The sequence below is a fragment of the Antechinus flavipes genome, chromosome 2, assembly GCF_016432865.1.
Source record: "Antechinus flavipes isolate AdamAnt ecotype Samford, QLD, Australia chromosome 2, AdamAnt_v2, whole genome shotgun sequence".
NCBI classification, from domain to species: domain Eukaryota; kingdom Metazoa; phylum Chordata; class Mammalia; order Dasyuromorphia; family Dasyuridae; genus Antechinus; species Antechinus flavipes.
In genome coordinates, this window is record NC_067399.1 from 666894246 (window position 1) to 666918240 (window position 23995).

The 23995-nt window shown below is 40.5% G+C and overlaps 1 protein-coding gene across 1 annotated transcript; it reads right to left on the minus strand.

Annotated features, from left to right (window-relative positions):
* Nucleotides 1-262: 262 nt before the first annotated feature.
* CISD1 (CDGSH iron sulfur domain 1) lies at nt 263-22138 on the minus strand. The gene is made up of 3 exons (XM_051982633.1): nt 21936-22138; nt 15635-15840; nt 263-2651 (listed from the first exon to the last, which is right to left on the minus strand). The coding sequence occupies exons 1-3, from the start codon at nt 21964-21966 to the stop codon at nt 2562-2564; spliced, it is 327 nt and encodes a 108-aa protein (XP_051838593.1). The 5' UTR covers nt 21967-22138; the 3' UTR covers nt 263-2561.
* Between the last annotated feature and the right edge of the window lie 1857 nt (nt 22139-23995).

Genomic DNA, 23995 nt, shown 5'->3' on the forward strand with positions numbered 1-23995 from the left:
GGTAAATTATTCCTATTATAGAGAAAATGATTTAAGAGAAACTGTTTTCCTAATGATAAGCTATCAACAAAAGCCATTTGGAACCCATTTTTACATTCAATTTCCCAGGAAGGAAAGGAGGAAAAGGAGGAAAAGGAGGAAAAGAATCAAGATGCCTCCCCCTCACATGTGACATTGTGCATATGAATTCCCATCAACATTCATGCCATCTCAGCCAGTTCTCCAGTTCCTAAGTTAATTAAGCAAAGAAAGAAACACAGTATTTCACAGAATGAAGTAACTTTAGTTCAAAATCTTGTAACAAAATGTGAACATGCCCTTGAAAGTACATTTAGCATATTATATTGCTACTATCAAAGACTTGTGATCAAGAGCAGATTAAAAAACCCCTCATCTTGCTGCTCAACAGGTATTCTGAGAACCATGACAGAATTATTCTTCGGTAAAATGGTAAAAACACCTGTCTGACCAAAGTCACAGTGTAGGACACTTCCAAGTTAAAACCACGATCAACTGAATTAATCTACACTCAATTTAGGTTCATATGTTCATTCATAATTTGGGGGTTTAATCCAAGAAGAGCCTATTTCTTGGATGAGGTTTTCTGATTAAAGACAACTTGTAAGCCTTTTAAAGATCACTGCTGCCTCTACTGAACTCACTTCTAGGAAAAACACAAAATTGATCAAAGAAAATCTAACTCGTGGGAAAAGTGTTATGGGAAGCTATGCTGGATTTCCCTGTATTACACAGGCTATGTTTGAGGACATATTAGATCAAGATGGCTATTCTGCATGCATATGGCAGTGTGTACAATACTGCTCCTATCCGTAGCAAATAGCTCCAGTGAGGCAACAGAACGACATCTGTCTTCATTATGGTATTCATGATAGTGAGCTGGTCACTCACTGGCCCTTAGTAAATATCAATTCAAGACACTTCAAATCACAGAGAAATACTTTGCTTAAGAATCCAACTCTATCAGGAGGAATGGCTAAAAGTCACTTTCTGCCTCTATCATGGATTTGGTCAGTTCTGAGTAAGTTCTGACATTTGGAAGTAGCCCATTTTCTGAACCAGGTTTGTGTGAAACTTGTTTCTCTCTGGTCTTCAAATATTTATATTTCATAAGTGGCATTTTGTCAAACTCCTCTAATTAATAACGTCAGTAAACTCCTAATTTCCTTTATTTACATACACTGATCCAGAAAATTCTCATCTGTCTACTTTAGATCTTTGGGAAAAAATCTCAAACTCTGTGTTATTTAAGATAAATAAGAACTAGTTTTAACCCTTCTATTATTAATAGTTATTTTCAATTTTCCTATTTTCTCTCTCTCCTCCAAGAATCTGAAATGTTTTTCTTTGGTCTATGTCACAAAAATGTAACCTCTTATTATTCTGAGTTTCTGCCTTTTTTGAAATTAAGGAAAAAACCCACACAGTTAGAAGAATATGACTTAATGCCTATTTTCCTCTTCAAATAAACGTTCTTAACATCAGCCACATGTGATGTAGACTTCAGGTATGGAATGAGGCATACATTGTCCACACGTGGCAAATTTACTGATTCGTTTGACCTGATGACCTATGTATTACAAAGGAGAGTTCCAATGGAAGTGTGGGAGTGAGTGCATGTGTCACTGAATCACAATGATATTAAATAGGACCATCAGTAAAGCAATGAAAATTCCCCTCAATTATCTAGATGGATGCTCTCCCCATTCCCAGCAGCAAGGGCCTTTCAATTGCTCTAACCACTTTTTCCAACAAGCAAGAGTGCTATGAAAGAAGAGATACTGACCTCCCTTTCTAGCCCATCTGTCTGTCCTCCCTGACTAGTTTTCAACAGCAGCTTGTAGGCAAAAAAAACAACACCTTGACATTTCAAGGAATCTTAGTGCTCAACTATTTTGCATCTAATGATTCTTGGATAAACATTTCCAGGATTGGTTTCTGCCTCCTAAATATATGAAGTATTTGTGTGAGAGGAAATCAGCAAGGACATGAACTAAATCATCTCAAAGATCCCTGTAAATCTGTCTCTCCATTCCTTGAAGACAGTCCAATTTATGTGCAAACATTAATAAAAATGGAAGTTTCTTTTAGATCATCAACTCTGCAAATAAATTTTAAATATCCCATTTCCTCATTATTCTCAACCAGCCACGTCAGGCCTTCTAAGTTTTAAACAAAAAGTATACTCTTTTTAGAAGGACCTTTGTGACGAATTTGTTCGTGGCATGCAATTACAATTTGCATATACATGATTTTGAAAATAATTTAATATATTAACATCAACATACAGATCCAAGAAAATTCTGTCATTATTAGAAATTGAAGAAACCGATGAACACAATCCCTACAAGACAGAAGAACAACCCATAGGCCAGAAGGATGCTTTACAGCGAGGGTCACCACGGTATTTGGACAGGTAGTAAGGCAGAGGGTACATCAATGAAAGCCTTAGCTTATTGGGGGAAAGGGAACTGGACAGAAGCAAGAGAATTCCTTATAAAAACAATCAGCAACAGGACAAAGCAGTCTCCGCTGGCCACCGATCACGCCTCCTTCTTCTTGATGATCAGTGGTCCCACATTGTCTCCAGTTTCTTCATTGTGTTTTGTGTGGGCACCATCACAATATGGGAACTAGAAAGGAAAGAGAGAGAGATGAATGCACGGTGATTGTGGGATCAATTAAGATCATAATCCCAGCTGACAGCTGCTGGCACTTTCCTGTATTATTATTATTACTTTATACTTCACACATATTATTTCATTTGATGCCCATTGGGAGAATAGGCGGATCAAATCCAAATCTCAGCTCAGTCGCTTAACAGTTCTGTTTGACCCTGCACAATTATAGCCTTTCACATTCTCAGTTTCCTTATTTGGAAAATGGACAACAAAAACTAGTATTGTTCTGTTTACCTTTCGAGGTATCTGTTCACATATAACATTTTTATTATCGTGACGTGTTCAGGAAAGGACTTAAGTTTTCAACCACTGAACTTTACCATATTAAATGCAGGTCACCAAGAATGCTTATTGCTTGGTTTTAGAGCAAAGAGGAAACTTAGGTTATTTAGTCCAGCCAGAGCCCTACTGCAGATGATGTGACTTATGGAAGGTCACCTAATGAGAGACAGGATTGGGATATCACCAATTCTAGACCTGTTTCCCATGACCCAGTGAGAAAAAGCCCCCAAGCAATAAGTCTGCCAGGAAAACACAAGCAAGCTCCGGCTCAACCTCAGTCTCTGATTGGCCCCTCAAGGAGTTAAATGTGGAGAGAGCCATGGCAAAGAAACATGATAAAAAATAAATCAAACTCTGCTCCCTCTCACAGGAATCACAGAGGTCAGGCCCAGCAACTCCAAGTGAGAACCTTTTACATTCACATCATCAGTGGCTCCAATTTTATAAAAGGGTAGGAAAGAAGGATGCATACAATCCTCCCACCCAAATGGAAATGAAAAGGGTGCTCATCAACTAAGGAATAGTCAAACAAATTATGTTATTTATGAGTATGATGGAATGTAATCACACAATTAAAAAACATAAAGGAAATGGTTTCAGAGAAACTTGGGGAGCCTTGATTGAGTGAGCAATAAGAAATTGCAATAAGAAACCGTGCCATAAAGACAAACAATTCGGAAAGACTCAAGCGCTATGATAAACTCAATGACTAGCTACAGTTCTAAAGGGCTTTTGACACTGACAGTGAAGTAATGGACTCAAGGTACAGATTGAAACATATTTTTTTGGATATGTCCAATGTGGGAATCTGTTTTGTTTGCGACTGCATATTTGTTTAAAGGGTCTTCTTTTTTCTTCTTCTTCAAAGAAGGTAAAAAGAAAAAAATAGGATTTTATTAACTCAAAAAAAAAAAAAATTAACGCTACCATGCCTGGCATTCAATGATTTAGAGGGTTAAGTCCAAAACAACAGTTATAAAACTTACAAATTCATAAACATTTATTAACAGCCTCTTATATGATGGACACAGAAGTAGACCATAGGGGAACAAAAGCAAAACCACAGATCCCTGCCTTCAAATAGCTGCCATTCTGCTGGGGGTGTAGAAGAGGGGTAAAAACTGAATGCATGATTGGTCAACTTACTGTTTTCTGCAGAATACATTTGCTCTCCTAACTCCATGACACATCATAAATTACATGTATTATGTTGGAATGTACTTTCCCCTCTATTTCATTAAAAAATTTTAATTTGTATTTTTTCCCCTCAATTACTTGTAAGCCAAAATGTTTAATGTGCTCATTAAAAAAAAAAAAATCTGATTTCTGTATCCTTTCCTTCCTCTACAATCTGATAGATTATACATGTGCAGTTATATAAACGATCCATATTAGCCATGTTGCAAAAGGAAAAAAAAAACAAACCAAAATCAACATCCCAACAAACCCATTCATTCCCAACCAACCACTCAAGAATAATAAAGTTAAATTTAAAAAGTGCTTCGATCTACATTCAGATACCATCAGTTCTTTCTTTGAAGGTAGATAATGTTTTTCATCCTAAGTACTTCAGAATTGTCTTGGATTCTCATATTGCTGAGAATAACCAAGTCATTCACAGCTGATCATCCTTACAATATAACTGTTACTAGGGACTGGTTCTGTTCACTTCACTTTGCATCATTCATGTGAATCTTCCCAGATTTTTCTGAAAGAATTCCACTGGTCGCTTATGTACAATGGTATTCCAACACAATCATGTACCACAACTTGTTCACTCCAATGGGTGGACATGCCTTCATTTTCTAATTCCTTATCACAACATAAAGAGCCACTAAATATTTTTGTATATATTGGTCCTTTTCCTGTTAACTTTGTGGGATACAGACCTAATAGTGCTATTGCTGAATCAAACGGTATGCTGAGTTTTATTCTCCTTTGGGCTTAGGTCAAAATGCTTTTCAGAATGGATGGTTCAGTTTACAACTCTAGCAACATTGCATTCGTGTCCCTATTTTTCCATTTGTCATTTTCTTTTCCTATCATATTAGCAACTGAGAAGAGTAAGGTGGTATCACAAGTTTTAATTTGCACCTCTCTAATCAATGATGATTTAGAGCATTCTTTCACATGACTAAAGATAGTGCTGTCTTCTTCTGAGAACTGCCTGCTCATTTCCTTAGGCCATATAGCTATTGATGACTAACGTGTATACTTATACATTTTACTTGGTTCTCTCTATATTTGAGAAATGAGACCTTTACTAGAAACATTTTTTAATTAACATTTTACTAGAAAATCTTCCCCCCTCTTTTTTTTTTTTTTTGCTTTCCTTCTGATTGTGGGTACATTGGTTTTGTTTATGCAAAATCTTTTAAATTTGATATAACCAAAATTATACATCTTACATTATCTAATGTTCTCTATCTCATTTGGACAAAAATAATTCCTTTATCTAAATACAACCTGTGAAATATTTCATGGTTCCTTATTTTTCTTATCACCCTTTAAGTTTAAAGAATGAACTCATTTTGATCATATTTTGGTATATGGTAAAAGATGTTTGTCTATGCCTAATTTCTGCTCAACCCATTTTCAGTTTTCCCAGTAATTTTTCCTCAAACAATGATTTCTTGTCCTTAAAACTTAGTCTTTGCATTGTTGAGCATTAGATTAAGCAATAGATTAGGTATCCTAATCTATTTCACTAACCCACCACATTAATTCTTGCTAGCATCAGAGTGTTTTGATGATTACTGCTTTGTAATATAATTTGAATTCCAGAACTGCTGGACCACTTTCCTTCACACATTTTTTTTCAATGATTCCCTTAATATTTTTGACTTTTTGTTCTTCCATATGCATTTTATTATGATTTTTTTCTTGTCCTATAAAATATTTTGATAGTTTAAGTGAAATAACACTAAAGTGAATTAATTTAGGTAAAATTGTTATTTATATCACATTGGCTTGGCTCCCAAGTACTTTATATTGTCTACAATTATTTTAAATGGAATTTCTTTTTTATGTCTTAATGCTGTTTATATGGGTTTATTTTATATCCTGCAATTTTGCTGGAGTTGTTAATCACTTCAACTAGTTTTTTAGTTGACTAAGATTCTCTAATTATATTATCATTCCTTCAATTATATTATATATATATATATATGTATATATATATTCCTTCAATTTCTTTTTCTTGTCTAATTACTATACCTTCCATTTCTAGAACAATACTGAATAGTGGTAACTACAATGGGTATCCTTGTTTCACCCCTTATCTTATTGGAAAGACTTCTAAGGCTTCTACTTTATTTCTCCCATTATATAAAATACTTGCTGATGGTTTTAGATAACTACTACTATCAATCTTGGAACTCTTTAAAAGAAAGCTCCATTTGTTTCTATGTGTTCTACTATTTTAAATAGGAATGAGAATTTTAATTCATCAAAAGCCTTTTCCGTACCTAACAAGGTAATCATGAAATCTATTGGTTTTGTTATTGATATGGCCAGTTATAACAATAGGTTTTTCTCATTGTGAACCAGTCCTACATTCCTAGTATAAATCCTAACGGAACATAGCAATATTCTGGCTAGTGTTTCATTTAAAACTTTTGCATTAATATTCACTAGGGAATTTGATTTATTCTGTTTTTACTCTTTTGGTTTTGGGTATCAGCACCATATTTATGTTATAAAAGAAATTGGGTAAGATTCCTTGTCTATTTTTCCAAATAGTTTATATAGTACTGAAATTCTTTAAATGTTTGGTAGAATTCACCAGTGAATCCATTTGGTGCTAAGGATTTTTTCTTAGAGAGCTCATTTCTAAAAAAGAGTTATTTAAGTAATCTATTTTCTCTACAGCTAATCTGAGCAAATTACTATTTTTGTAAATATTCACCAATTTAATTTAGATTGTTATAATTATTGGCATATGACAGAGCAAATAATTCCTAATAATTGTTTTAATTTCATCTTCATCAGTAATGTATTATTCTTTTCATTTTTTGACATTGACAATTTAGTTTTCTTCTTTGTTGTTTTTAATTGAATTAACCAATAGTTTTATCTATTTTACTTAGATTTTTTCCCCTTCATAAAATCAGTTCTTAGTTTTTAAATTTTTTATTAGTTCAATGGTTTTCTTACCTTCATTTTTACTAATCTCTCCTTTGATTTTCCAGGATTTCCATTTTTGTGTTTAATTGGGAAATTAAGTTTTTTTAATTGTCTGTCCAAACCATTGATCAACTGTTCTTTCTCTATTTTATTGATATAAGCATTTAGAAATTTAATTTTTCCCCTAAAACTCTGACTACATCCCATAAATTTAGGTATGATGTCTCATTGATGTTATTCTCTTTAATTATTGCTTCTATGCTTTCCATTTCCTATCAAGATCCAGCTCCAGGCTCCCTCCAACACAAGGTTTTGCCAATCCTCTAATTATTAGCATTATCCCCAACTGAACTATTTTATATTTATCTGTTTCCCCAAGCAGAATATTAAATTCCTTAAGGGAGAAACTGGTTCATTTCTGTATTTGTCCAGAGCATCCAGCCCAGAGCCTGGCACAATGCAAGTGCTGGACAAATATTTGTTGAATTAAATGAAAATATGCAAATACAAAGTATATCCTAAATAAATAGTAAAATCACATAGTAGGAGCTAAAAGTTGATAGGATATCATAGGTGGCAGCTGAGCTGGGCTTGAAGGGAGATATGGACACTTAGGTAGAAGAAAAGACAAGTGTGAAGGAGAGAAAGCATTAGAAACTAACAAATTGAGTTAGCATCAGGGAATTCTTTGATTTCTAACCATTTATGGGCTGAATGGTTTTCTTAACCTCCCAGGAACATTTCAAATTAAATCAAGTTAAACTATCAGAATCCCATTGGGAAAACCTCAAGCTGGAAATGAAAAGGAAGATGCTGACATTCACATCAATGATGTGTGTTCTTTACCCAGGCTAACCCGTGGGTGTTTCTTAATATAGTACTAAGGGCTGCTTGACCATATGTTAAAGGGCAGGGTCATTGGGGTTCAGCTTCAGACAGAAAAGGACATGATATTTAATCATTTTCCAGACATGGGTTTGGTTATTGCTGGGCTCAGTTTGTGGAGGTAGTCTAATGAAATTCAGAAAGAGGAAGGAAATTCAGAAGGGTTCCTTTGTCAAAATGCTCAAAAACTATTAACATTTTGTTAATGAAAATGACACTCAAGAAGCATTTACAATCTGCCATTTCTTTTTTAACTCAACAGCTGTATATCAAGATGGGCGAATTCAGTTACTTTGATACACATATATCAGAATATCAGCTCACAGTGTGAAAATGAAATCTACCCAATTTCCAAAAATTCCAATAAGGTGCTTTTCTTCCTCCAATTAAAAATATTTTGGTGCAGTTTTAATGCAATTCCCTGACTGACCCTGACGTATCCTACTATTTGATCTCAGTAGTTGTACAAATATGATTTCTCTAATTCTTTTCCATTTTCAAAAAATGGATGATTCAAGCACTTACTATGTGCAAAGCACTATGCTACACTTCAAGGTGATACAAAGAAAAAAGCAAGACAGTTCCTGCTCTCAAGAAGGCCATATTCTAACACAGAGAGACAATCTACTTAGGAGATTTCAGCTACAAAATAGATGGAAGTTCCCACGATCCTGAGGAAACAGAAGGCAAAAGGCACTGCTTCTTCCATAGTGTCATTTCCAAAGAATTTGTTGTATGTTATAACAATGTTATAAAATACATTTCCCAACTATCGCCCATCTACAGCAGCTTTAGCTAAGAAACCTCTAGGGATGGTTGCTTTGAGCTTAGGAAACTGCTGAGATCAACACCATTCTTTAGTCCATAAAGGGCATTTATATTAGGAAGCAAAGAGATAAACAAAAGTATCTCATTTCCTTCTAATCTCCTGCTTCCATCTCAACAAATGCTGGTCCTGCATTCAGGTTAGTTCAACAACCTAAAACCCCCCCAAAATTCTATCCACCTTCCCCTGCTCCCCATTCAGACCAAAAAAAAAAAAATCCTGAATAAACACTACTAATTTGAAAATCTATCTTTAAAAAAATGGGTATTGACAGACTACAAAACTCTTCTGCTTATAACTCAGAATGCGTTTGATTCAAATCACTCCAAAGGCAAAGAGGAGCTTACAGTCTTTCTTAACAAAGTGTAAATTTCGTTTTATCAAAGTAATGCTCTCTACATTTCACAGCAGAGACAGACTTGTTTTAATGATGACTTTTCCTCCTGTGGTTTCCACCTCTCTTTCCTTGTTCATATTTAGAGTATGTTTCCTCATGTTAGTCTACTTCTGTTCCAGTAATCATTTACCTTTTTGTGACCATGTTTTCTTAGACAAAGAATTTATTCTAGATATACCTATAGTTTGATCACAGGGCTGATCAAGCATTTCCCACTAACTACTGTCATGAAGCTTGCTTTCTTTGGTGAGAAGTACATAGTCTAAGCTGAAATTAAGCATCTATTAATAACAAAGGCTTTACTCTCTGGGATCATGGACTCTTTGGACAGTCTGATAAAAATTATGGGCCCCCTATAGCAATCATGTTTTTAAATACAGATTGAAATGCATATTACCAAAAAAGAAAACAATTATCAGCAGAACCACGAACAAGTCAGTTCATCTCTGTCTCAGTTTCCTCATTTGTGATAAGGGGTTAATAATGGCATCTACCTTCTAGGATTGTTGTGAGGATAAAATAAGACAATTATTTCTAAAGTTCTTTGCAAACTTAGGTCTATGCAAATGCTAGCTATTGTCATTTTGAAATTTAGTTTAAAAGTTTAAGGTAAGAATGCTTAAGGATGGAAAGGGATGTTTGGTGACTCAAATTTCTAAAAAGGAAAAAGATGGCTTCTTCAATTTCCCTAGTGCTTAACGTGCTTAGCCCAGGGGTGTGTACACAAGAGTTTGTTTTTTTTTTTTAATCCTACTGACAAATAAACAATTAGAAGAATATGAAATACTCATGGGTAGGCCAACCTAACATAATAAAAATGACAATTCTGCCTTAAATTAATCAACTTATTCAGTGCCATACCAATCAAACTGAGAAGAAATTACTTTACAGAGCTAGGAAATAATAATAATAAATTAATCTGGAAGAACAAAAAGTCAAGAATTTCAAGGTAATTAATGAAAAAATGCAAATGAAGGTGGCCTAGTTGTACCAGAGATAAAACTATATTAGAAAGCAGTGGTCATCAAAACCATTTGATACTGGCTAAGAAACAGAGTAGTGGAATAGGTTAGGTTCACAAGACACAATGAGTATAGGAATCTAACATTTGATAAACTCAAAGACCCTAGCTTCTGGGATGAGATGAGAGCATTGTACAAGAACAAGATTATGTGAAGATCAATTCTGATAGATGTGGCTCTTTTCAAAATTAGGTGATTGAGGCCAGTTCCAATGGTCTTGTGATGGAGAGAATTATTTACACCCAGAGAGAGGACTGTGGGGACTGAGTGTGGATCACATATAATTATTTTTACCTTTGTTGTTGTTTGCTTGTTTTTTTTTTCCTTTTCGATCTGATTTTTCTTATGCAGCACGATAAAAATGGAAATATGTTTAGACGAACTGCGCATGTTTAACCTACATTGGATTACTTGCTGTCTAGAAGAGGGGGGAAGTCAAGAGGGAGGGAGCAAAATCTGGAACACAAGGTTTTGCAAGGATGAATGTTGAAAACTATCTTTGCTTGTATTTTGAAAAATTAAAAGCTATTATTATTAAAACAACAGCAACCAATCCTACATACTACAGCAGGGGTCCTCAAACTTTTTAAATAGGGGGCCAGTTCACTGCCTCTCACACTGTTGGAGGGCCAGACTATAGTAAAAATAAAAACTTTGTTTTGTGGGCCTTTAAATAAAGAAACTTCATAGCCGTGGGTGAGGGGGATAATCGGCCTCAGCTGCCGCATCTGGCCCGCGGGCCGTAGTTTGAGGACCCCTGTTACAGGTTGGTCAACTTGTCAGAGAACTGAGGCAAAATTCTACAATGTAACATGAAAGGAGTTGATTCTAAATACTCAGAAAGGGAAGCGGTCACCACCACAAGCCACAAAATCCAATTCCAGTTTACTTTATTTCCTAATTAAAGCAGCAATTATGTAATAATTAAAATGACCTTCTAAGTATTATATATATGTAGTATATACATAACATGTATACACATAGTAATATGTGTAACATCATCTTTCCTAAGAGAAAGTAAGCTGCTTGAGAGCAGGAAATATTTTTGGTTTTGGGTGCCCAGACCCTATCATGACATGACACAAAGCAGCATTTAATAAAGGTTTGCTGATTACAGTATCATAAAGAGCTGGAAAGGACCTCATAGCCCATCTAGCTCAATTTTCATTTCATATGGAGGAAACTAAGGCCCCAAAAGATCAAGTGACTACCCATGGCTACAGAATTAATGAGAGGTAAGGTCTTCAGAAAGTCTGATTGTCCCTGGACCCTGATACCTCCAAGGTGGCTGGCACTGAACAGCGCTATAAGGAAAATAAATAAATCTGGGAACTAATCTGACTCAGCAGGGAAGCTCCATATATGCAAGATGCGACAGATCAGAGGAGCAGAAAGCATTCAGACTCAGCAATGTCCTAAGGAGAACCCTTCAGGGAACAAGCTGGGTCACCATTCCCTCTCTGACCCTCCAGCCTCCAGCCCAGTTCAGGATCTAGTTTTATACTGGGCTCACTCCCAGCCCAAATAGTCAAGGACTTGCCAAAGCCTGTTAAGTTCACCATTTTAACCTCTCTCCAGCAAAGCTCCTGGTCTCCCTTGAGACCGTCTCCATCCTAAGAAAGGTCCTCATTTTAGCCCTGAACTGCTTGGGGAAAAGAGGATATCATCAGACTTCTCCCCACACAACTGTCAAGTGATCTTTCTCAAGTGCAGATGCCACCATGTCACACCTTCTGCCCCCGCTATCTCCAGGGTCAAAAATAAAACCCTGTTTGGCATTCAAAGCATTGCTTAATCATCTCTCCCCACAACTTTGCGAGTCTCACCTCCCGTAGACCCCACCATTATTTTGCAATGCAGTGACACTGTTGTTCCTCAAACAAGAATCTCTGTGTCCTTAAGAAGTTTTCTCTGGCTATTTCCCATGCCTGGAATTCTCTCCCTCTAGAACTGGCTTCTGTTGCTACCTTCAAATGCCAACTAAATCTCTCCTTTCTACAGGAAGCTGTTCCTAATCTCCTCAGTTCTAGTGCTTTCCCTTTGCTGATTCCTCCAACTTATCCAGTGCATGTTGTTTATGTACATAGTGATCTGCAATGTGCCTCCCTCATTAGGTTAAACTATGAGGAAAGGGTTGATCTTCTGCCTTTTGGTATCCCTGGCACTTTGCACTTGCCCTAAAGCAGCTTCCAATCCAATGAAAGAGGATATCATATATAGAGAAAAACAAAGACTGACCTGCAGTCATTGCTAAAAGGAAGCTTTTTAATAATAAGGCTAATTTCAAGTTAAGTGGCTCCCTTAGGGAGGTTTCAGCAACCTCCCTCTTCCCTCCTACCTTGCAGAGCTCCATCAGCTCCTGTCCTCATTAATCATTTCTCCCTTAGCTTCCAGTCTGTTTTGATCTTCAGTTGGGGCTACCCAATAACAAATCACAGAACTCCTCGTCCACTGTTTGTCATGTCTCCTGTTCCAACTGGTCAGATAGGTAGAGCCAAGGCTGGCTAGCCAACTAACTCTAACTATGAGATTCTCCATCTTATGCCACAGTTTTCTTTTATTGTCCTGCCTCAGTTTCCCTGCTTCTCAGTTCTGCAAAACCTCCCCTCCCTCTTTATCAGAATACTTGATAGAACATCAGAATGCCTCTCCCCATTCCAAGCTATTAGAATATCAGATATTGTCTTATCAAGATGCCTCTCCCCATGTCCAGGGTGCCGCCCCTGATTACATCATCCCCTTTCCCAAGGCTGACCCCACCTTGTCAGTCCTGTTCCGGCTCTCAGCACCCTGACTCCACCCCTGCCTCAGTCTACCCTCTGTGTCTGAGCCACGTGTATTCATATCATTGAGAACTCTGATTGCTGGATTCTTGGAGACATAGTCTCATTCAGTCCTGGGACCAAACATGGATCCATTGGTCCCAGTATCTCTCTCCATTTAATAAATTATTAAATATTCTCTAATCTCTGTCTTGCTCAGTTTCTCTGGCATTACAATCTCTCCCTTATCTTCTAGTGTATAGCCTGTGTCAATCTGTTTCATGGTTATTTTTACACGTCTATAACCAAATACCTCTAATCCAGGATGCTTAAAATGGAACCCATAATCCCCCTAAGTTCAGCAACTCAGCCCGAAGAACTTGGGTCTGTCCACCACCATCACTCTTCCTTGGCCATCTCCAACCTACTTTTTAACCTATGTTTTCATATTTGAAAAGTTACCAAAGGCTGATGATTCAAACCCCTTAAGATTCGTCCTTTGTTTGCATCTCTCCTCATGTAGCTAGGGGGCACAGTGGAAAGAGTGCTAGGCCTGAAAGTGGCAAACCTCAAGCTAATCCAGCCTCAGACTTGTACTAGCTGTGTGACCCTGGGCAGGTCACTTCTTCACCACCTGCTTCAATATCCTCATTTGTAAAATGGAGATGATTATAACTGAACCTCCCTATTTGTGAAAATCAAAGGTGATCCTCTCACAACAAAGTTTTTAGCAAAGTGCCATATAAATGATAACTGTTATCAACACCATCTTCCTCTTTCTAGTCCTGGCCCTCTTCTAGCTTTATGGCCCCCTAATTATGCTCCTTTATGTCTCCTATTTGGTCTTCCTGCCTCTGGCTTCCATATTCTCCACCTGTCCTAGACACTGAAACCAGATGAATCAGAGCTGGCAGAGCACTTGGTAGTCACCGGGCCCAACCTCCTGCTCTCTCTCACAGACGAGGCTCACTGAGCCTGAACAACTTGCCTAAAGGATAAGAGTGTTAGTGGCAGATAGAGATTTCAAATGCAGGTCTCCAGTTCTAGATCCAGAAGGGCCTTGAGAGATGCCTTATGTTCATAGTCCTGAGCTTCGCGAGTGCTTGGCACTTAATGGCCCAAGCTGGTTTTACTGACATGATGCTACTTAAATCTCACCACCTCACGAGCCATGGGAGATGGTGTTGGGGACAACTCAAAACTCTTAACTGTCTGTGACACACTGATCCCTGGATCTGGGAGCTGGATGGGACCTTCAAGGCTCCAGCTCAGCCCAGAGCTAGTGAACAGAGCAGCAGAGTCCCTCCGAACTCCCAATCTCTCTCACAAGAGATTGAATTGGATTGTGTAAAAGCACAATTCAGGGTTAACATTCACTTAAATTTTCAGTAAAACCACAGGGGGGAATGACTATCCAAGCCCCCCTCATTCTTGTTGGATCCTCTAGTCATCAAAGGGGCCTCTTCTCTCTGTTTGACCTTCTATTATTATCAGAGTCACAGGAAATGGGCAAAGGTGGTCCTGCTCACGGGTGGGGGCTCCCAATTAGAATCCTCCTGGGGTGAGAGAAAAACAGCAGAATTCACTAGACAGGAGAGAATTTTCCCTCTAATCACTCTTTGCTTACTTTTAAAGGCCTAGTATATAGTAAGTACTTAATAAATGCTTGTCAATTGCCCAACAACATTTATTTAGTAGCTCTCATATAGCACCATATATATTTTTCTTACAAACCCACACACAGCGTGAGATGGGAGTGGGAGAGGGAAGAAAGGGAGGACCCTGTGCTAAGTGCTGAGGACACAAAGAGAAGCAAAAAGAGAAGCAGCTTCTTGCTGGCAAGGGGCTTCCTAGTCTAAGGGATCACAGAGCTAATATGCAATTAAGGCAGAAGTAGAATTCCAACTTCCCAAGCCTCAGGTTCTAGCTCCTGCCTCACGCTGCCTCGGCCTTCTTGGCAGAGAGTACTCTGTCAGCCTACTCAAGCCCTCTGTCCAAAGAAAGAGCCATGAGGTGACGAAAGACAACATTAGACTTTGGCAGGCCCAGCCAGTCAGTGTTTTTGCCAGGGACAATTTTCTGTTGACATAAAAGTTCTCTTCAGTGAAAAATAAAAAAATAACACATTAATAGGAAAAGAATCAGCAACATGGCTATCTCCGTTCTCTAATTTTTTTCTAGCCTTTCCAGTGTTTGCTTTAGTGAAATCTATTTTATTTGTTAATTAATAATGACAGTACACAAAGTTCTTTCTGTGACCACAAAAATCACCAGAAATGCTGAGAAGTCCTTGGAGTGAATTTATCTCCTCTTCCCCTCTGGCTTCAGGAAAGTATTTCACCCATTTCAAGATCCCTATCTCTAATCTTGGGCCAATACGGTTGGTTAACAGCTGCTGGTATTACACGGGACATTTCAAATTGGGGTCTGATGCTGTGCATTCCTCTCAAAGAAGCTATGTTTTTGTCATGTCCTGTCAATACTAAGCCTGGCACATTGCAGCTGAGCTAAACAAACCCTTTATGAGCTGATCCCGCTTCTTGAAAAGGGTGAACAAACAAAAATTATCTGATGATAAGGATTTCTGAGAATGGCCCCAAATCTGCTGATATTCAGGAAGGCCCTCATCTCCTCACCTTCTTGGATCTCCAACAGCGGCAATACACAGCTTTTTCTCCCAAGTCTTCCATGTCAAATGCGTGAACTATCTTGGGGTTGTCTTTCTGGATGGTAAGGTTGACCATGGACCTGTAGCGTTTTTCTTTCACTACAAACTTTTTGTAAGCTAGGTATCCTACCACAGCAGTCCCAGCAGCCAGTGCCACAGCTGCGATGCACTCCACTAAAATAAGGAGAAAAAGAAAACCATGATCAATAGAGCTTGTGCATTCTGGTTAAACAAACTGTAGAACATAAATATAGTGGGAATGTCACTCCTTGACAATGAATTTGAAAATTTCCAAGAAACATGGGAAGATTTAGGTGAAGTGATAAAGAGTAAAATAAGTAGAAATAAGAAAACAATCTATACCATGCCTGCAAAAAAATGTAAATGAAAGGAATTAGAAGCCAACAAAAGCTAAAAAGTATAATTAAAATGATCCAAGAGAAGGAAAAAAGTACACCTCTTTCTCTTTGAGAAAGGAAAGGACTATGGATATAGAAAAATTATAAATACTAATTAGACACAAATAAATTATTGATTTTGCTATCCTGGCTTTTTTTCCCCCTCTTTTTTCAATCTTTGTTTCAAGGAACAAGTTACTGGATCAGGAATGGGACAGGATATATTGAAACTGTGAGAGGGATACTTAAAAATTGCCTGTTTCCTTATTTCACTTAAAAAGTTTTAAAATTTTAAAAATAGATAGGCCTAATAAGCAATGGTTTTGTTTTTATAATGTTTTCATTTTGCATTTTATCACAGCCCTTTGCACGGGTAATGCTGAGAACATCCTAGAGCCAAGGCAATTAATTTAAATAGAAATACTAGGGAAAATCTAGAAATCCACTTGAAAGCTCAAAGGGAGATAGACTACTCACAGAAACCTTGAAAAATGCTAATCTTCAGATTTACATTAAAATGTCAGATAGGCAAATACAGATAAAACCTTTGGCAGATGACTGCAACTTAGCTGCCTCTGACCTGCTAACCTAGTTCCTTGCTTTCTTCTGATACAAAGGAACCAGGACAGTTCTTGGGTTCTCCATTGCTGCCCATGCCACAGGACCAATTCTCACACTATCATCCAATTCCTTGATGGTATCCTTTACCCTCCTTGTATTTAATATTAATATTTAATATCCTTGTATTTAAGAATACAAACACGAGCCCCAACACATGCTACAGTCTAATGGGAAAGACAACGCAGTAAAGAAATCTGAAAAGGCAGACTGGGCTCCGGGAGGGGCAGATGAAGAAAGAGAAAGTGAAACATGATTGGTGGATCTCCTAGAAGGAACTAGCCACTGGGATATGGGAACCCAGGAAGTTGAGGGAGAAGACAGAAAGAGAAGGCAGAAGAAATATGCTAGCCAAACCCAACTGTACTGTCAGATATATGGCCACATGGCCAGGATGTGCTGGGTCACATCCTGCCCAATGCCCACAGATGGGGTAGTCTTGTATCGAGGTGAATCATAGTCTGAGAGCTGAGGCAGAGCTCCCAGATCCAGATGTTTCAGAGAAGGTGCCAGCCTGTCTTGGTAGAGGGCATTTCCTCACTTGGGAAATCAAAGTCCAGGGCCTCTGGGAACTATACTGCCCAGTTCATCTGACTCTGAACTTCCTCCCACTCTGCCCTGTACATTTTTATTTCTTTGTTCATGTGGCCTTTTATGATCCTGCCCTGGAGAAGTTTTGAGAAGCCAGCTCTGCACTCCCTGGTAGCTTCAATACGAAACAAAAATAACTGGCTCTCATGAATACTTACAAATTTGCAATTGTCTTATATATAGGCTCTCATCTGAATATCACAACCCTGTGAGGAAGGTATCCACTACTATCATTACCGCATTTTTCAGATGAGCAAAACTGAGGCCCAGAGAGGTTACCCACTGTCTAAGGTCATAAAGCTAACAAACACCAGAGGCAGGCTTTGCCCCCTGGTAAGCCAATACCAATGCCCAACAGAAACCTAGCTCTCCAGGTAATCCAGGATTTACCAGGCCACTATTCCCACCTGTCCACACATTTTCAAGTCTTTTTGGTCCTTTTTCTCTTGGTGCCATTGATTAGCTTGTTCCAACTCTTAAGATGGAATTTTTCCAATCTTGTATTTCTTTCTATTTTGGCCAGTCTTTTGTGGCTCTGGTAGCACAGGACCTAGCTCTATGTGCTTCCAAGGATGATCTTGAGCCTCTTCTGGAAAACCAGAGGGCTAAATTTGAAGCCCTCTCCTGTAGGTCTCTGCCAGCTCCAAAAGCATGATCCTACAGTGCCTTCAATGATTCTAATTATTCTCCACTTTCATTAATCTGGCTCAGTAACTCTTTCACATAATAGTGCTAAAACTTATCAAACTTATCAATTTTACCTCTATAACATCCATCCTTTGGCTCCTTTCCTTCTTGGCACCCTTCCCATCCCCCAACCTCACCACTACTGCAAGAGAATGCTTGTTTTCTCCAGGCCAAATTATTTCTAGCCTATTCTCTATACTGCCGCAGAAATGATCTTCCTACAGGGTGGGCCTGACACTGAGTCAATTCCAATGACTTGTTATTATTTTCAGGATGAAATCCTCTGGCATTCAAAGCATTTGCTAAACCTTGTCCCCTTCTATTTTCTGGTCTTCTCAAACCTTACTTACCCTTTGGCCGTTTTTAATCCCAGTGACCCTGGCCTCTTTGCTGCTATTCAAAAAAGAAATGTCACCTCCCAAATATGGTCATTTTCAGTGACTGTCCCCTTGTCTAGAATATTCTCTGCCTCTGGCTTCCTTCAAGTCCCAGTTACATTCCCACCTTCTACAAGAAGCCTTCCTGATATGTGTGTGTGTGTGTGTGTGTCCTTTTGGGACATACTCAGAATACAACAGTGTCTGGTACACAGCAATAAGTACTTGTGGGAATGAACAACTTATTCCAACGCATAGTTGCTATTTACATATATAAATTGGCCTCTTATTCAATCTTGCTACAGCTTTTCAAGCTCTTGTCAAAAGACTCTTCTTTCTTGATCCTTATAAAGGGGAATTATGGAAATATAGTTCTCTACAATCAAGTCACATTTATGAAGTGCCTGTCCTGTGAAAGGTTTTGGGGACAGAAAGACAAAATAATTTGTTGGAATGGCCAGGCTCTTGTCTTCCATTCTACTTACCTGTCCCTTTGAAGAGCTAAGGCAATCATGAGGAACTGAGTTAAAACTGATCTGGCTCTGAGCAAGATTATATTCAATAGAAGGGAAGTTGCAAGACAAACTCAACTAAGTGAAAGCAGGACTTTGGACAGAGACAGAGAAGGGGGTGGACCCTGTGGCAGAGTCATCTTTACCCTGCTCTTCAGAAGAAAAGCTCTTCCCCGAGCATCCCCCTCCTTCCTAGATGCCTGGCTTATGGATGGGGTTTGATCTTGTCTACTTTCCCATGCCACTCTACACTCTAGTTCCCTTTTTTTCTTCCCCTCGCTTCCTCCAAGCTGCCTTTATGGACATTAAAATTTAAGCTCTTTTTCCAATTCCATTACTCCAATATTTGGGAGAAGGAACATGGAAGAAACATGGAAGGCTGCTGGTCTATTACTACAAACAAGGACCCACGGCTGAAAAAACTAGATAAGACTACATGAAGCAAAGGAAAGCTTCAAATCCACCCAGGAAGACAAATGCCTAATTCTACAAGATGGTATGAGACCTGGTAGCAGTCTGGCCACCACAGTCCAGCAAGAGTGCCTAGAGCAGCCAGGAGGCACCCCAATGTTCAGAGCCTAGAGTCGGTGAGACCCCGAGTCTAGTCTCAAACACCTGCTGTATGGCCTAGATCTTCATCTACCTCAGCTTCCTCCTCTGTAAAATGGGAATGACAGCACAATCACACAAAGTAGCCATGAAGATCAAATGGGAGAATAATTTGTACAACAACTTAGTACTAAGCATGGCTTGCAGGTTAAGTGCTTAATAAATGCTCTTTTTCCCACTCCCAAGAAGATAGGTTCAAGTCCCATCTCAGATAATATGTAACCTTCTCCCCAGAGACCTGTATCTGATGGCCTCTACCTAGTGTTTCCCAACCTGAGATAAAAATGAAGCAAGCACACAGTGCTTCACTGGCAGAGAAAGACCAGGGACCCAACCAGGACAATTGGGATGTCCAGTCTCCCCAGTCTAAGAGTCAAGCCTGCCTCACTAAGACCCAAGAATCCTGCTGAGATTGTGGCCTCCTCGAAAGCCATCTAAAGTCTGTCTCTTTCTTTTGTAGATGAGGAACATCCCCAAAGTCACGGCCAAATCGCCTCTACAGCTTGATGGGATTCTGTGGAGAGAGAGGGACAATAATCGGCCTATTTATTCTTGGAGACATTTAACAGCAGCTTGCCTCCGAGGTCACACCCAAAGCCAGGGACCCCTAGCTTAAATAAACCAGTTGCTTTTCCAAGTATTTATCCCACCAAAATAAATAAAGAATACAAAAACAACCACCAGCTGTATGCCAGTGTAAACATGATCAAAGTTCACATGGCTATATTCAGGTGGCTTTAGGAGCAACAAGAAAGTTCACATTTTAAAACTATGTCACAATAACCTGGACTTGCAAACAGAAACAATAGAAAGCCTCAAGGTGGCTTTTGTGTCACAACTCAGAAGACAATGGATCTCCAGCTGCAAGGGAACTTGAAGAAACCAGTCCCATCAGATGAGGAAACCGAAGGTCCACAGATTATTCAGTCACACAATCAGGATCTGAAATCTGGGTTCTGAATCTATCCAAAGCCATTGTAGGGCACGGCCATATTGAATAGAGAAGTTAGGTAGGATTGGCTCCAATCTGTAACTCAAGCAAATATTGACAAATTTCACTTCAGAGCACAGTTATCCCCAAGTCATTTGCTTCATCGGGAAGAGGGGTAGCCCAGTGTGCCAAGGTGGGGACAAGGTTGCCTTTTTCTATACCAGGGTCCCTGGCTCAATCACATAACCTACCTGCACCCATGTTCTGTAATCTGTAAAACAATGAATCTATGGTACTTATCTTACAAGGTTGTGGAGTTCAAATGAAAATGTAAGTAAGTGGACAGCATGTTAGTTATGATGACTATTTAAAAATTTTCATGGCTTGTCAGGTTGGAAGCAGTTTTCTTACAGGTTTAAAAAAGCAAATTTCCTGTGGAAATGTGAAGCAAGATGTAGGAAAGCTTTGCTAATGTCATTGCTAATGAGCTAACGATGCTTTTACACACTAGAGATGCTCTCCAAAAGCTCATTCATTCAAACGATATTGAATAAATGAAGAGCTAATTAAATTTGAATGCCTATAAATTGTTCACTTTAAAGGAAGTGGGACCCCCTATTTAAGGGAACCACAAAAGGGAATTTTTTATAAAGGGCAAAAAATGTACTTAATATACTTTCTGCCAAATCTTGAAAAAACAGGATATTTCTCCCTTGTCCTGGCAGCCTCTCCCCAGCTCTGGCTGGGGCCATGGCTGCTTCCCAGCCAGTGCACTGCTGGGGGCCGGGGCCCTTCTCACTCCGCCGAACGTGGGCTGACACGAGCCCCTCCAGCCCCGGGGCCTGCCCGTGCCAGCGCTGCCGAGGCACAGATGTTCAAGCTGCCGGGCCTGGTTTCCTTCCTCCAGGCGACAGGGCGTAGGGTCCGGGAAGCCCGGGAGCCCACTGCCCCCCCCCCCGGACCTCAGCCAAACGCGCGAGCTCTCAGCCATGGTGGGCAGGAGGAGCCAATAACTAGCAGGGCTTGGTTTAGCTTTCCCGGACTCCTTACGCTACCGGAAAGGGACTGATTCGCCCATCCACGGCTTGGCGAACTTGTAGGGCTCAGGATCCGAGATTCGGTTTCCCAGAAGATGGGGAAGGGGTGCTCAGGCTCAGCAGGGGGTCGGAGCCCACCTCAGAGCTTTCAGGGAAGGGTGACCCTGGCCCGGTCTTGGCCATCTAGGGGGGTCCCAACGTGCCCAGAGGCGGACGAGGCTGGCCGGAATGGTCTCGGGAGCCCCGCCCGAGGGTCTCAGACCACCTTCTCCCCACTCGAGGTACAGAGGCCCTGAGGGTCCGCAGACGGCCCAGGGCGTCATGGCAGCAGGTGGTCGGGCAAGAACTGGCCGGGACTCGGCCCTCCCCGGGAACCTGACTCCACTGTCCGGAGAGGGGTGGGCGGAGGTATCTCCCCCCACTCCCATCCCTGGAGCGCGGCCGGCCCCTCCCCCGCCCCGCCTCGTCCTTGGCGCTGCTCGCTCAAGGTTAGCCGGCCGCGCGCTCACCTCGCACCGACAGGTTGGAATGCAGGCCCATGGCGGCGCCGGCGCTCCGCGGGGAGGATATGGGCGGGGGAGAAGGGGAGCCGCCGCAACCTCGAGCCGGCCGGCCCTCACCGCACACTGGAGCTCGCTCCGCCCGCCGTCCGCGGACCCAGACGCTCCGGAGGCGACTCGAGGGCAAGCAATGCCGGCGGGCCGGGGAGCACAGCGCAGGCGCAGCCGACGCACGTGGAAGGGGTGGGACAAGAGGCAGGAGACTGGAGGCATTGAGCATGCGCACTCCCCAGGCGGTTCTCTCCTGTCTAGCCAGAGCCTACTGCCCGGCTTTTATCCCATTGGCTCGGATCCCTCCCCACGTGACTTGCTCGCCTTCCTAGAGTTCAGTTATCTGCTGGTTTCCGTAGCACAGATCCTATGGGCATGAATGAGTAAAGCAAAACTGCCAGGCAATACGCATTTAGTAAGCACCTATGGTCTACCGGACACTGAGCTAAGCTCGTTTGTACTCTAAGAGGCTAAAGACAGCTCCTGTCCTCATGGAGCTTACAATCGAATCGAATGCAAATAAATACATGCTAAACGTAACTGAGGGAGGCAAGGGGGCTTTTAGTTGGGGCTTGAAGGAAGTCAGGGATGCCGGGGAAGGGGAGAGCGAGAGCTGCTGGAAAGGCACCCGGGGCATGGGTGGGTCTCATACGTCTCTGAGAAGACTTGGAGGGGTTTGTTCATGGATAGGCTGGCGTTCTCTGATGTTTAAGAGTTGGATCCGGCTCTCCAGATACTCCCTTTTTGGAGCAGAGGGAAGAGGGAACAACATGCACAGTAATGACCAGACCCGCTTATTGCACAGCTCCTATCTCCAGCCCTGATCTCTCTTCAGAACCCCCGGCCCGGCTGCTTCCCCTTCAGGACCTCCGTTCTCTGCAGAGTCTCCAGACACATTTCTCTTCTCTGCACAGTGGCCTTCTTAAGCTCCATCTCCTGGTTGCAGCCCCAAGCTCTGCCCCCTTAGCACCACCTCTTGGGGTGCATGACTTTTTGACTGAATAAGTACTAGATCCTTTTCCTAGATTTCCTTCTATCAACTTTTTATTTTATTTTAAAAAGAGACAGAGAAAGGGGAGATGCTTGAAGAAAGAAGGGAAAAGAAAATAGGGTATCAGGTAATTACCAAAGTCTGACTGGTACAGGAAAAGGGGGTGGAATGTCCAGCTTTGGCTTGCGGTTGTGTTTCCAGATGGGCAAGTATTTAGGAAAGAGGTTCTTGGCATGTGGTCCAGAAAGAACATGTCTTCTTGGAGCACCCGGCACAAAATCCCAACTTCAAGATTTCGCTGTGAAGGAAAGTGATGAAATCGCTGTGATTTCATCGGGTGTCTCAGAACCTTGTGAACCGATTGTTAAATTTTGAGTATTTACTTTCAGAAATGGCTTGTTTTATTATCTAAGTGATTATTATATAAATTTAAGAAATGATAGAATGTGGATTAAATTTAAAAGTGTTTTGTGAAATTTTCTGTTTTCTTCCAAATGTGTTTTTTAAACATTCCCTTATTCCCAAGGTCTCCAGACCTAAATTCTCTTCCATGGATTTAGGTGATAGTTGATTGCACATTGGGCCGGAAGTCATGATGTGGGAAAGATTAGTTTCTAGATTCCTATCCCCTCCTAGTGAATGTAATTACCCTTTGACTCACAAATCCTGGTCCCTTTGAATTCCAATAGAAGATCCCGATCTTTCCCAGCACCTCCCAGATCTGAGCCAACACCCCAAAGTCCCTCGAGCTAAGTCTCCTATTATAAAAAAGGCCCCGCTGGAAACCACTCTTTGCAAAGATTCCAAACATGGTAGCCACGTGAGGACCCTCTGTCCACTGGACCCTTTGTCCAGTGTCCTCCTTATCTTTACCTTCGCCTATACTTTAACCTTGCTTATCCAATAATAAACCTCTTTTTATCAATCTAGCTCTCCGGGCCAATAAATGCTTTTATTGGGAACTCAGCGTTACTAGAGCCCATTTACCATCGTATCCTTGCACCGAATCCAAGGGGGTTGCAGGGGA

Bases quoted from the DNA above. Each gene is read 5' to 3' on its own strand.
- CISD1 (XM_051982633.1), bottom strand. From the start codon at position 21,966: ATGGGCCTGCATTCCAACCTGTCGGTGCGAG. The intron at 15,841-21,935 runs GTGAGCGCGCGG...TCCTTATTTTAG, and splicing joins TTCCAACCTGTCGGTGCGAG to TGGAGTGCATCGCAGCTGTG. The intron at 2,652-15,634 runs GTGAGGAGATGA...TTTCCTTTCTAG, and splicing joins GCTGTTGGAGATCCAAGAAG to TTCCCATATTGTGATGGTGC.